The sequence below is a fragment of the Cherax quadricarinatus genome, chromosome 87 (genome assembly GCF_038502225.1).
Source record: "Cherax quadricarinatus isolate ZL_2023a chromosome 87, ASM3850222v1, whole genome shotgun sequence".
In the NCBI taxonomy this organism is placed as follows: Eukaryota; Metazoa; Arthropoda; class Malacostraca; order Decapoda; family Parastacidae; genus Cherax; species Cherax quadricarinatus.
This window is the reverse complement of record NC_091378.1, coordinates 1,011,879-1,026,643: the sequence shown is the minus strand read 5'-3', so window position 1 is coordinate 1,026,643 and position 14,765 is coordinate 1,011,879. Positions and strand designations below refer to the sequence as shown.

The following is a 14,765-nucleotide window of genomic DNA, read 5'->3' as shown; positions in this document are numbered from 1 at the left end:
TGTTGTCGTCGGCGTCCTCTGAAGGGGACGACGGATTATCTTTAGAGGGGAAATCGTTAGTTTTTTCTCTTGTATTTTAGGAAATCTGAACAGGAAAAATTAATATAGACATCACTGTGAGATAAAAATAACTTTAATTAATTATGGAAAAGTAGGTTTTATCATTTTAAGACTGGTCTCGAAGGGTTATCTGAGTTAGTACATACGTTATCATTTAGCTTACTATTTTGTACCACTCAGCGCTGTATGACCCTTGTGGGTTTAGCTCTTAGTTATAATAATCATATTTTGTATCCATCTAGGGGCTCTTGATCCAGGGAACCACACCTATTCTCCCTATCCTTGGATCGAGCTTTAAGTTTTTCCCTTCCCTATTATTGTCTGTAATGTTTTTATAAGATAATTTATAAACAGATATGTGCATTTATTATTAAACAGAATATCAACCTCTTGCCAGTCTGGCTTAGACTAGGAAATAGTACTAATAGAAATAAGTCACTTTGAATCTTTGCGTTATCCTAGGAAATTTACACTATATATGATAATTGTACTTATGTGTCATTGAGCCTAAATAAACTTACTTACTTAAGATGCCTGACTCTCTTTATTCAGCTCTTAAAAAGTATTGAATATTCAATGGTTCTCTCTATTTATCTCAGAAGAGCATTTTATATTAACGCACAACTTGATGAAACTAGAGCATTATGGTATCAGACATCATGCTGACACATATGTATAGTTCTACCTTGACTACAGATGTCAACATGTGACACACAATGATACTACTTCATTACAGGGCCAGGCTTGCCTGATCATCCAAGCTGTTGTTGCTGGCAGTCCACTGGCCCACATATCCATAACAGCCTGGTTGATCTGACACTTGGTGCAGACATTTGTTCACTTTCTTCTTGAAGACCTCAGCACCTGTTCCAACATTGCTTAACACGAATAGTTAACATAGGGGTGCCTCAGGGTAGCAACCTTGGCCCACTGTTATTCCTCATATATATCAGTGACCTAACAAATGTCTCCCAGGAACTTAAACCAGTCCTGTTAGCAGATTACACAACATTTGTCATAGCTAATCTAGATCCTGTTGCCCTCAGCAACACAGTCAATGTGGAGCTCATAAAAGATTACCTGATGGCAACTAACAAACTTAATCTCAATATTGACAAGAATTTCTATATGTTGTTTGAGAATAAAGCTAAAATTATCCATTTCAACATAAAAATAAATAATTCACACATAAGAGTGAGAAGGCGAGGGAAGAGTCTTAGGTATACACTATATCTTGACTGCAACCTAAAATTCAACACTCGCATCTGGAGTTTACCTGGAGAGAGTTCCGGGGGTCAACGCCCCCGCGGCCCGGTCTGTGACCAGGCCTCCTGGTGGATCAGAGCCTGATCAACCAGGCTGTTACTGCTGGCTGCACGCAAACCAACGTACGAACCACAGCCTGGCTGATCAGGAACCGACTTTAGGTGCTTGTCCAGTGCCAGCTTGAAGACTGCCAGGGGTCTGTTGGTAATCCCCCTTATGTATGCTGGGAGGCAGTTGAACAGTCTCGGGCCCCTGACACTTATTGTATGGTCTCTTAACGTGCTAGTGACACCCCTGCTTTTCATTGGGGGGATGTTTCATCATCTGCCAAGTCTTTTGCTTTCGTAGTGAGTGATTTTCGTGTGCAAATTCGGTACTAGTCCCTCTAGGATTTTCCAGGTGTATATAATCATGTATCTCTCCCGCCTGCGTTCCACGGAATACAGGTTCAGGAACCTCAAGCGCTCCCAGTAATTGAGGTGTTTTATCTCCGTTATGCGTGCCGTGAAGGTTCTCTGTACATTTTCTAGGTCAGCAATTTCACCTGCCTTGAAAGGTGATGTTAGTGTGCAGCAATATTCCAGCCTAGATAGAACAAGTGATCTGAAGAGTGTCATCATGGGCTTGGCATCCCTCGTTTTGAAGGTTCTCATTATCCATCCTGTCATTTTTCTAGGAGATGCGATCGATACAATGTTATGGTCCTTGAAGGTGAGATTCTCCGACATGATCACTCCCAGGTCTTTGACGTTGGTGTTTCGCTCTATTTTGTGGCCAGAATTTGTTTTGTACATCTAACATGTGTAAGAAAATTTCCAAACTGTAGGTATTCTATCAAAGATATACTTCTATGTTCCATAAACAACATAACTCACTCTGTATTATTTAATAATCTATTCTTACATCAGCTGTGGTATTTGTGTTTAGGGATCTACTACAGCAAATCACCTACAACCCTGTATTAGTTCAGTCCATCACTTCGACTTTTCCAAGAGAGCTGCAACAGAACACACAGACAATACAAGAAATAAGTGTCTTTGATGTACCACATGTTCAACTTAACCTATACAGGCAATCCATGCAAATAAAGAGCTCTAAAATTTGAAACTCCCTTCAGGAAGGTGCAAAGTTTCCCTTCAGCCACCTGCTTCAAAAATATAGTTAGAAAGATCTCCTGAGTCTGACTTAAAGCCTGCTTATACAAATTATGTTAAGGGCTGATGTATCAATGGCAACTCTGTTGTTGTAACCAGATACAAACATGTAAATAGTTCATTACCACTGTAACTTGTTCAGCTATCAAAACTTTGCAGCCCAGTCCCTGGACCCATTATGTACCTCTGTAATCTTTTTACTGCTGCTTACAGAATGGGTATAGAGTGTATAATGAAGATATTAAACTAAAAAACTGTTGATTCAACTCATATTAGCATTCATACTGATGTTTTTCTTATCATCAATCTGTTTCAACACATATATTAACCGAAAATATGTTCTACCTAAGTACTCACCAATAAAAAATATAATACCAAATTATTTCATAAGTTCTCAGAATTTCATAAATCATAAACTAAATTGTAACAGTTTATGTTATAGTATTTTGCAAACATAGCATTTTAGTAAAATAACCAAATTGTGCAACTGTCCAATAATTGTAAGTAAATTTTAATGCTGCCTGAAATGCTCTACATAACAAGGAGCTTTCTATAAAGTACTGTAGTTTATATGTATGTTCATATAAATTATGTATCAGAATAAATGAGGTAGGCCTCATATATAATTTGAAATCTTTAAAGTGGTATTATAAGGTAAATTACACAGAATTTAATGTATGATATACAGTATGAATAAAATGTGAGATATTTCCACTGGGGTCATTTTTGGATCCTTTCCCTGGATGCAACCCATGACAGTACTAATTCCCAGGTATCTATTTACTGCTAGGTAACGGGCTGCAGGTGTTAGGAGGAGACTTGCTCACACATCTTGCCTCATCCAAGATTCGACCTGGGATTCTTGAATGTGAGCCGAGCATGCTACCACTGCAAGAAGGTACTCATCTTTGTTCAAAATAAAAAAAATCTAATTCAGAATATATATTTCTACAAGTGTGTAGAAGGAATGACTCAAAAACACTGTCAGCAGCTTGTGTACATGAAAGAAGAATATTAATCTGCCTATTATAATTACACTTTCATGGATAGTGTATAGGAGGGCCGTGCTTTACAGCGCTTCACTTTATCGGGTTTCGCTAATGCAGTGGTTTTCACTTATGCTCATTCTTCATTTATTCAAACTTCCTACAATAAATATATTCACCACTCACAATAAGCTAAGGACAAAAATATTTTAAGGTAAGAAATGTGTGTACTATACATGTATATGCATTTTTTTTAAGACCTAGCTCTATTTCTCACTGAATATATGATAGTTTAAACATGTTCTCAGGCTTTTATATGCATTTGAAAGTGAAAAAAGGGTTTCACTTTACAGCAGTAACCCAAAACCTAACCTGCTGCATAAGTGGGGCCCTCCTGTACTTAATATTGCTTGTAATTACATACTGTATTATGTCTTTCAACAGACCAGACAAGATGGATGATGGAGGATGTACTGTAGACATTAACTCTGAACTATTGGACTTATCTAAAATTTAACCAGCTTACAGCCTCTGCTTCACTTGCTGGTAAAACACTTAATTTTTTTCCCTCATATAGGCTTGCACTTTTTATTGCAAGAAACTGTTAATATTCAAGAAATATTTCTTTAGGTATTAAAGTATAGTGGTCTAAATAGAATTTGATTTAACTATAATATACATGTATGTATGAGAAGTGTTGTGCCTGCACTCTAAAAAAGGGGTGGAGATGTGCTGCAGTTTTTTAACTGTAGTATTGGCACATCTCTCACAAGACAGTGATGGAGTGAGTGATGATGAAGGTGTTTCTTCTTTTTCAGGTCACCCTGCCTTGGCGGGAAATGGCTGATGTGTTAAAAAAAAAAATGTGTGCACATATAGATACTGAATAGTTTGGTTTGGTTTTAAATATTTAGACAGGAATTTTGCAGGTTATGAATTATACCTGCTGTTACGCTTATCCTGCATATCATTTCATTCATGTATATTATTAACTTTATCATTTTAGGCTGGAAGTGAAGATGGCTGGCTATGGCTGTCCTATAGGTGAACGATGTCGCTTTTGTGGCCTTGATCTTCCTGCTGATGCAGTAACTGTTATGACTCATATCAGTACTCACTGGAGGCAGTTCAATTTGGAGTCCTTATCCTTGAGTCCTTGTGCGTTTGAGCCGCAGTTAGACATTCGAGTTGGTAACACTCCCCTGAACCCTGAAGATTTAGAGGTCTCATCTCACATGGAGCAAGGTTTTCAGTATTCATACTCTCCACAGACAGAACCCTCTAATTTAACCATAAATGGTGCAAGATGTTCTCCTTTAAACTTAACAGGACGTTCCAAATCATCCTCTCCTTTATCGTCTCCTCTGCCTCATGCACCGTCTATTCCCCCTCCTCCCCCTCCTGTTCCAAATCATCAAGCATCGCTTGGTGGCCCACTTGTACTGCCTCCTTCACATCCTCATCATCCTCATTCATTTTCTATTGGGATGTTGGGTACTCCTCCGGGAACACATCAAGTTCCCCCACTGCACCTCAACCAGAACCTGGATATAGATATAAATGTAGAGTCGCATGATGAACAGAATGGTGCAATGAAGCGGAAGAGACGAATTGACCGCTTTGTGGAGATGAGATGCCATATTTGTGGCAGGACATTTTTCACCAAATCATCTTTTGATGAGCACATGGACAGTCATATCAAAGATAATAATGTCTACATCATGAATGATCAGATGGATGGAGGAAATATAGTGTCAAATGTCATGTCTTGTTCCATGCCAGACAAGCCGTATAAGTGTGCGGTGTGTGATAGAGAGTTTGCTTATAAAGAAGAACTTCTCGAACATAATGAAAGTCATGAAGCAGCTAAACCATACAAATGTGATATATGTGGTGCTGGTCTCTCTCACATCAGTGCCCTCCGACGACACAGACTTGCTCATAGTGGATACAAACCCCACAGATGTGAAATATGTAGCCGAAGCTTTTTCCAGAAATGCGATCTTCAGCGGCACTATACAACCCACGGCAAGTCAAAGCAATATGAATGTGGTGTATGCAAAAAGAAATATTCTTCCCTTCACTTTCTTGAAAACCACAAGTGCAAAGCTCCAGAGGAACCCAAACCTTTTAAGTGTAATATCTGTGGTGAAGGTTGTGCCAACAACATGGCATGGAGTTATCACATGTGGAAGCATACCAAAAACCCCATTTTTGTTCCTTTCCAGGAGAAATTTAATGTACACACAGGACAGGCAGAAAGTAATTAAATAGTTTCATAAGTTTTTTGGAATTAATAATGTACATTTTCCAGAAATTTAATCGAGCAATTTTTCAGTCACCGAATTAAACTTCTGTCATTTCCAGCAATAAATTGTATTCTAACAATTCAAAATTTAATTTCATACACTCATAACAGCTTTATTGGCTCAATAGTACCTCGTAACTTTGTCCTGTATAAAATATAAAATTCTATCTTTACTTTCATTTTATATTCTTAAAAGTTTTTAAAAATTTTCACAAATGTTTGTGCAAGACATTTAAACATATCTAGCTATTTACTGACACTGAAAGAATAACATAGTGTTTAAAATCAGAATATCTACAGTAGTAAACATAAAAAACTTGAAGAGAAAGATCATTAGGAAGAATAGATACAAAAAAAAATAACAATCATTATGAAGCTACTGGGCTTTTGTAACAAAAATAAGCAGCCATAAATTTTTTTTTTGTAGATTTTTATAAATCTCTTCAAGATAGCTCATTCACATATCCTCTATTGCAATTATACTCCTTTAGGGTTTGTGATCCAAGTATGTAGTTCTTTTGTTATTCCCTAAGTCTTATCTTTTGACTTCAAATATATGCTCTCTCCTTGATCATTTTCATTCACAATGATGCTACATCTGTGTACACACAGGTTCTGTATCTTCCAAGGGAGCAAGATATGCTCCTATCTTTCCTGATCATATGAATCAATTCAAGCTGTTGCAAGCAGCTTCTGCTGTGCACTCTAGCATTACACTCTTAAATGTACCCCATACCTCTTCAATCTCTTCCTCATTACTCTCTCCACCTACCCTTTTATATCTCCCAATAGCTGTCTCTCCCTTTGAATTCATTCACTTTCATTTCTCTCTTATCCACTAACTCCATTTGCCTTTTAATCTTTCTGTAGCTACCTTTAAATAATGACCTGACATACAGTCACTCTTGTAAACATGCACATCCAGAGGCTTACCCATCATTCTTTTATCCACCAATACAGAGGCTTGCGAACTGCTGCTTTGGCACACTACATCATATATAAACTTATCATCTTTTTCTTAAAAAGAAATACCTGTTACCAAACCTCTTTTTATACACAATTCAGTTAGAGGACCCCCCATTATCATTTATCCCTGGCCCTCCACACTGAAGGATTGTGGCAAAAAGTTGGAGAAACTGTCTCTCCTGCTATAGCATTTATGTCACCCACAACAATTATATTCTCACTTGCCTCAGAACTTCCCAAACATTCACTTAATACTTTCCATAATTTCTCTCTCTCATGTAAAGAAAGAGAGAGGTACTATATCCACTGGTTTCACTTAGTGTGTCACTTAAATTAAGCCCTGAAAAATTACATGATGGATCTATATGGCAAACAGTTGCCTATGTTTACCACAGAATAGAGCATTGTGATAAGGAGTTGAGGGTTGAATGTGATAGTAGGTAAGATTGAAATCAGTCATGTTGAGAGTTCAGTCTTTCAGCTTTATAATATGAACAGAACTGTATTTTAAAACACTCTGGCCTACATTTAGTGATGGCAGTTTTGAAAATTTTGCATTGAGCTAATACTGTATATAACCTTTCACATCAAGTGAACAATGCTAATTGCCTATCTCAGTCTGGAATGTGATACAAGACATGTATGTGTTGTGCTTTTTTAGGCAAAGTCAGTCAGACAAGTTTAGATGCCTTAATTTTTTTTTTCTTCAAACATTTTCTTTTGCACTAATAGATAAACTTGTATAAATTAACAGTGTAAATATTTTTGGTTCTGCACCAAAGATAACTTAGTAATCTATCTTAACCTTAGCTCAATCCTACCAACTTATTTTAGGTCAGCTTAATTTGCCATAATTAGTATTCCTAACATTTGTGAAATATATCCTATTAATTATGTGATGTTCGGACTAATTTTTGCAAAGTTATACCTTTGATGAGTTCCAAGAGTTTCATTACTCCCAAAGCTCAGCCATGGGCCAGGATTGTAATTGAATTTATATTCAGTTTGTCTGGAAAAACGATCGTGCTTTCAAAGCCAAGATCAGTAGCTCTTCCTCAAAAGCACACCATACACATACATGCACTGCATAATATTCTCTCAACTTTTAGGGCTAGAGAAGATTAATTTTAAAATTACTATAAAGATATTTTTATTACAGTATATAGAACAGTACTGTAGAGTACATATTGGTGATGTACAATCAAGTTTATTTAGTATTGGATTTAGTACCATATAGTGTTTAAAATGTTGGCAGATTGTGGAATATAACATCATCTCTTATTTGAAATTGTTCCAAATTTTGAAAATCAGAATGATCTTCAAATTTCAAAATTTTCAAGTGTTGGACTATATATCAAACAGTCATACTCTGATGTACAACAAAAAAGTGATACTGTACAGTGAAACATCATTAGGTGAGATTTAACTGTATTAAGTCTACTGTACAGATGGTTAAATTCAATACTGTACTGTACTCATATCTGTGAGCTTTGCATTCATTAATCCTCTCTGTGAATTTTGTTTGCCCTTTATCTGCAAGTACAGTTTGTTGTCTGTAGCTAACCTATTGTGGATTCTCATAGTTGCAAATTCTATGTTATGCTGTTTTCTGGCAAGTTGATTAATGACCTATTTGGATTATGACTGGCCCAAAATTAAAACCATTATGCCTGGGTATAGAGGTGATGGCTCAGTCATCTCTTCTTTTCCTACTAAAATGCAGTAAAAGTTTTATATTTGCAAATTTGTCATCCATGAGCTTCTCACTGAATGCATCCCTTACTCATACTGAGTACAGAATAGTACTGACTATCACCAGCCTGCTAGGAATAGTATAATGTGTTAACTGGTTGTAGAGTTTTGTAGGTAGGTTATATTATTGCTAGACCCTGTATAATGTGAATTAGAATACTGTATACATGTATACTTAATACAATACTGTATAGTGGATGTATTAATAGTCAGGTCTAGTATAACGAGTGTTGTATTAGCTAGGTTTAGTATAGCGAACAAACTGTAGGTTAGGAAAAGTGCAATATTTTATGTTTCCAGCTCAATAGTATGTGTGTGCACAAACGACTAGAAGCCAATACCAGTATTGAAAAATCACAAAGAAACGATTCATGATGCAAAACAACCACAGGGGGAATGATAGCTCTAGACCTTTTGTGTTGCAATCAACACATCAACATAAGCTCCTGATGATGTGTTGATTGCAACACAAAAGGCCTAGAGCTATCAGTCATCTCCCCCCACTGGTTGTTTTGCACCAGAATTGATGCATAATTGGTTCTTATTTCTGCTTAAGATGCTTTGAGTGCTAGAATCATTAGCGTGGTTGCATAATTAATTGTATGCAGCACTATGGTTGCACTGTAAATACTGTACTGTATGACTGTTAAAGTATGTAATATATTATTTATAATGTATTTTGTTGCACATATTGTGTAATGTGTACTTCAGCATGTGGAAATTGAGATTCCTTGAGTTGATGAGCATTGCACAATTTACCTGAGGTAAAAAATTCCTACGTTAGAGAACAAAGTCACAATACCATGACTGGAACAATACGCAAATAACCCGCACATAGGAGAGAGAAGCTCGTGACGACATTTCGGTCCGACTTGCACCATTTACAAGTGACACATCACAAAGTGAATGGTGCAAATTGTATTATTCTTGCTTTGATACTATATGTTTTTCATTATGTACTGGTGAAGTTTTTAATTTTTTGTACATTCCTGTATCATACAGTGTGAGTTTGGAGATAGAATTACCTCTCATATACTTTACTTTTGAATGAAGTGATATAATCAGTATGATTGTGATCACAAAGAGTATTTTCCATATAGGTTTTATTAGTAAATACACAGAAGCATTATATTATGATACAGTAGTTTTAATGAACTTCCAGGTTATAAAGACAAAAAACTAAGTTGATTTAATTCATATAAATCTCTTCTGAGGAGGGCATCAGTGTGAGGTCAAAATTTACGGAACTGTACTTCACTTAAGTTCCTTCTGTTTTATTTCTCTCCATGTAGGTTCATTTGCACTATTGACCAGAGCTGGATTAACATTTTGTAGGCCCCTGGGCTGCAGGTACTGTGAGGCCCCCAGTGATATTTTCAGAAACATTCAATGAACAGTCAACAGATCATATACGACAAGCGTGCGTGAGCGTGTTAGATAGGAGTGAATGGAGACGAATGGTACTTGGGACCTGACGATCTGTTGGAGTGTGAGCAGGGTAATATTTAGTGAAGGGATTCAGGGAAACCGGTTATTTTCATATAGTCGGACTTGAGTCCTGGAAATGGGAAGTACAATGCCTGCACTTTAAAGGAGGGGTTTGGGATATTGGCAGTTTGGAGGGATATGTTGTGTGTCTTTATATGTGTATGCTTCTGGACTGTTGTATTCTGAGCACCTCTGCAAAAACAGTGATAATGTGTGAGTGTGGTGAAAGTGTTGAATGATGATGAAAGTATTTTCTTTTTGGGGATTTTCTTTCTTTTTTTTTTTTGGGTCACCCTGCCTCAGTGGGAAACAGCCGACTTGTTGAAAAAAAAAAAAAAAAAAAATTAAATTTACATTAGTAACTGTGAACACTTTCCACTTAATCTCTGGAGGCCCTCCAGCTGGCAGAGGCCCCTGGGCTGCAGCCCCTAAAGCCCATGCCTTAATCTGGCCCTGCTACTGACCAATGTACATTGAACTGTTTATTTGTATTAATATCAGGTGTTTATTCTTGATGCATGTCTTAGCATCTCTTTACGTTACTATTGGCAGGCAGCTACGAATGTGATATAACAGAGACGTTCGAAATGCATGGCAGGCTGGGGCACGGAGTTGAAGCATCAAAAGTAGTTACAAACTAAATTGGTTTCTTCAGAATTACCAGCACAAATTTTAAATGGCATGTGTATTGAAAGTGTTGTTTTAATATAAATGCCACTGTCAGTCAGTCAAATTCAGCAATGAATATTGAGAATAATTTATTTTAATAATTTTAAAATTGTTTAATATTTTGCTAGTCTTCATAATTTATTTAACCCTTAAACGGTCCAAACGTATATGTATATACGTTTTTTCAACATTTGAAAGTATGTAAAAAATGTACATCATCTTTTTTTTTTTTTTTTACATTTGAAAATGTGTAAAAAAACTTTTATCTACATTTTTTTTGTTATATTTGAAAAAAAATGTAAAAAAAACATAGATCTACTTTTGGAGCATTACGGATTTGAACGTCGATCTATTTCGACCATTTAAGGGTTAAGGGAGTTTATGCATATGTATAATTTTTATGCAAAACTAAAATTATACTTTAGATTAATTAATCAACAGTGTAATAGCTACAAAATTCTGTATAAAGCTTGTGGATAACAAAGTGAAAAATCTATTAAATTAGGCTTCTTGCATTACCCTGTTTTTCTAATAAATTCCTTGTCTAATTTCTGTACTGTGTTTACAATTCATAGACTTATCATGTTGTGCTTTTATATATATTTTAGCTAGGTTAGGTTGCTAATTAGTTTTAGTGCAGAATTAGAAAATGCATCCATCCTATTTTAATTTTTGTGAATACTGTATACTGTATCTGCCAGTCCATATTATAAAAATCTGAAAAAATATATTTTAAGAAAATTTGGCCTACATGTATTTTATCAAGCATGACATTATACTCTAATTATTTACTGTAACACTTAGTTTCATCATAATTAATATATGTGCAACTGGGTAATGATAATTTCAGATAAAATTGGGGAACTTTATTTAATACTTCAAAAGTTATATTGTAATCTTAAGAAAATATTTCAACTTTATGCAGATTATATTTCAATGAAATGTTTTCTGCTCTGTGTGGTATATGTGCCATACCTGCTACTTTTGTCATCAGTATTATGGGTCTGGCTATTTACAGTACTATCTGCAAAATTGTGCATGCTTGATATTCACTTCTTTTGAATATACTATTTAGCTATTGCTAAATTGATATAACATGCATAATTCAAGCTCTTTCAGTTTTATATGCAGTTATGCTCTGTAAGAAAGATTTTGTTTCAATTACAGTAATAATAATAATATCTTTATTCCTACAAATACATGTACAAGGTATACAGGCCTAGCTGACATCAGTGACACTGAAAACTTCCTTGAAGATACAGTGCCTTTCTGGAAGATACAGTACCTTCCTTAAAGATACAGTGCCTTTCTGGAAGATACAGTACCTTCCTTAAAGATACAGTGCCTTTCTGGAAGATACAGTACCTTCCTTAAAGATACAGTGCCTTTCTGGAAGATACAGTACCTTCCTTGAAGTTACAGTGCCTTTCTGGAAGATACAGTACCCTCCTGGAAGATACAGTACCTTCATGGACGATACAGTACCAACCTACTATCTGGATACATTAAGTATATTACATTGTGTGGCCACCCAGATCTATATGACATTTGACAAGGTTAGACCAAGAACTATATTTGTTTGCCTAACATGCCCATCATACAGGATGATTTTCAAATGTAAGTCAGTGAAATAATGTATCAATTTCCTTAAATTTTTTAAGTGATCTCATTTTTTGGTTGTGAAGTTAGTTTTATTAAAGTTGGATTAACCTTTGATCGGGAAGCAAGACAACATACAATTGAAGTTGGAAGCTGTTCTGTTTGATTATTTATTTATAACAAACTCAAATTTTTCTTCTTATTTTCAGTAATTTACATATATACAGAAAAAGGGGTTACTAACCCCTTGCTTCTGGCATTTTATTTGCCTCTGATGACACGCATGACTTATGGAGGAAAGATTCTTATGCACTTTCCCATGGAGATGAAAGGAAACAGATGATGTATGATGATGAAAGTATTTCTTCTTTTTCGGGTCGCGCTGCCTCGGTGGGAAACGGCCCATGAGTTAATGAAAAAATAATAATAAAAAAAGCTAAAAAATATCTCACATCTGGTCAGGTTATCTGATTTGAATCTGAGAGTTTTCTGATTCTGTGTAAAGTTTATGTGGAGCTGTCAGCATCTTGAAAACTAATCCATCAGTTGTGAATGATCTTTTTGTGGACATCAAAATTATACTATTAAAACCTTAAGGAAAAGTGATGCTGGTGAAGGGTTCCTGGTCCAAGGAAGTGGAGCTACCTTCCTTGGATCAAATCTGAATTTCCCAGGAGCTGTATGACCCCTATGAATTTATAATAATAAAATTATGATGCATAAACTTTATTTCCATCTAAATCTTTGGAAGAACATTTCATTTATTGCTTCTTTTGTATTTTGTTAGGTCAGATCAAAATAGGATATACTACAGTGGTACCTCAGGATACAAACTTAATTCGTTCCAGAAGGTTGTTCGAGTGTGGATACTGAACGAATTTGTTCCCATAATGAATAATGTAAATTAGATTAATCCGTTTCAGACCCCCAAAAATACACTTACAAAAGCACTTACATAATTACACTTACATAACTGTTCAAGTTTTGAGCTGTTCATATCCCGAGGTACCACTGTATGTATATCTTAATTGTTGCTTAGTTTTTAATGTACCATACATATTACATTATCTTTTTTGCATCATCTAGAGGAAGTTTTTTATCATTAAGTGTGCAGATACATCAATATTGTTACTTTAAAGGCTGAAAGTCACAGTGATAGTTTTGTAGATACAGAACTGTGTAAGAGAATTCTTCCCACTATCGTGTGAATTTATGGCACGTCTTGGCAATTTGCAAATGTAACTCTAATAAAATTTTGCCCTCGACACTAATTGAGTTTTAATTTACCCTTTCTCAGTTAAGGAGAGGTAGTGTGTAGATTACCACTTTGTTTAAGCATTGGGTAATCATCTTTACCTGGGAAGGGAGCAGCCTCTGTGGATGCTATGGAATGCACTACAGTGCTGTATGACCCTTATGGGTTTAGCCCTTAAGTTTTGATTGTAATAACAATGTGGAATGCAGTGGCTGGCACTTCCCATGCTTGTGTAGTAAGGGTGACTAACCTAAGTGACTTGATGCTTTTGAGGGGCTCTTGATCTAAGGAACTGGACTTATCCTCCCCTTTATTGGATTGATCATTGGTTGATCAGACTCTGATAAACCGCGAGGCCTGGTGATGGACTGGGCTATGGGAGCATTGACCCCTGGAACATCCTCCACGTATACTCCAAGTATTGCATCTGAATGCCTCCCATCCCTCTTATGGGTACTCTTCCCCCATGAATATGAGAATAATAATTCAAGACCTGTACTCATTTACTCACCTGTTTGTGGATGCAGGGGTCGAGTCTCAGCTCCTGGCCCTACCTCTGCTGACCACTATTGGATTTTTTCTGGTTCTGTTAGCTCAATCATGACTAGAATTAAAACTAATCATGGATCCTGCCTCTGTCACTTTATTGTTTAGGCCATCCCATTTCCTGATCACTAAAGAAGTATTTCCTAACATCCTTGTGACTTGTCTGTTTTTAATTTCCTGCTCTTCCCTTGTGCACGTGAGACCTACCGCTTGAAGAGACTTGCCTTCTCCAACCTGTCATTTTGTACATCATAATTATGTTACTCCTGGTCAATTTGTCCTTAATGTCATCAGGTTTACCTCATTTATCCTCTCCTTACAACTTCTTCCCTTAGCTTTGAGGCTAGTGTTGTTGCAATCTTTGCACGTACTCACCTAATTCACCTAATTGTGGTTGCAGGGGTCGAGACTCAGCTCCTGGCCCCGCCTCTTCACTGATTGCTACTAGCTCCTCTCTCTCTCTGCTTCCTGAGCTTTGTCATACCTCTTCTTAAAACTATGTATGGTTCCTGCCTCCACTACTTCACTTGCTAGGCTATTCCACTTGCTGACAACTCTATGACATACGGCACTTTATCAGATGTGGGCTTTATTCTTATTTTGCATACATACGTCAACATGGGTCTGACAAATGCCGTATGTAGTTTCATGAATGACTTCTTGTTGAAGTTCCTGAAAGCCATCATTAAATTTACTAGTCTCACATTTGCTGAAGC

General features: G+C 36.3%; 2 protein-coding genes across 3 annotated transcripts in view; one reads left to right on the top strand and one right to left on the bottom strand.

Annotated features, from left to right (window-relative positions):
• LOC128703784 (zinc finger protein 157-like) lies at window positions 1-13,515 on the top strand. 2 transcript variants are annotated; one of them, XM_053798614.2, is made up of 4 exons: window positions 1-55; window positions 3,271-3,378; window positions 3,911-4,012; window positions 4,473-13,515. In XM_053798614.2, the coding sequence occupies exon 4, from the start codon at window positions 4,486-4,488 to the stop codon at window positions 5,734-5,736; it is 1,251 nt and encodes a 416-aa protein (XP_053654589.1). In that variant the 5' UTR covers window positions 1-55; window positions 3,271-3,378; window positions 3,911-4,012; window positions 4,473-4,485; the 3' UTR covers window positions 5,737-13,515. The 2 variants fall into 2 exon arrangements, with proteins under 2 accessions (XP_053654589.1, XP_053654590.1); XM_053798615.2 differs by having other exon boundaries at window positions 13-151.
• The window catches only part of LOC128703785 (non-lysosomal glucosylceramidase), a 291,380-nt gene that overhangs the window by 30,421 nt on the left and 246,194 nt on the right, over window positions 1-14,765 (bottom strand). The gene's annotated exons all lie outside the window — the stretch shown is intronic.

What these genes read in the sequence shown, in the direction of transcription:
- LOC128703784 (XM_053798614.2), top strand. Translation starts at nt 4,486, where the DNA reads ATGGCTGGCTATGGCTGTCCTATAGGTGAACGATGTCGCTTTTGTGGC.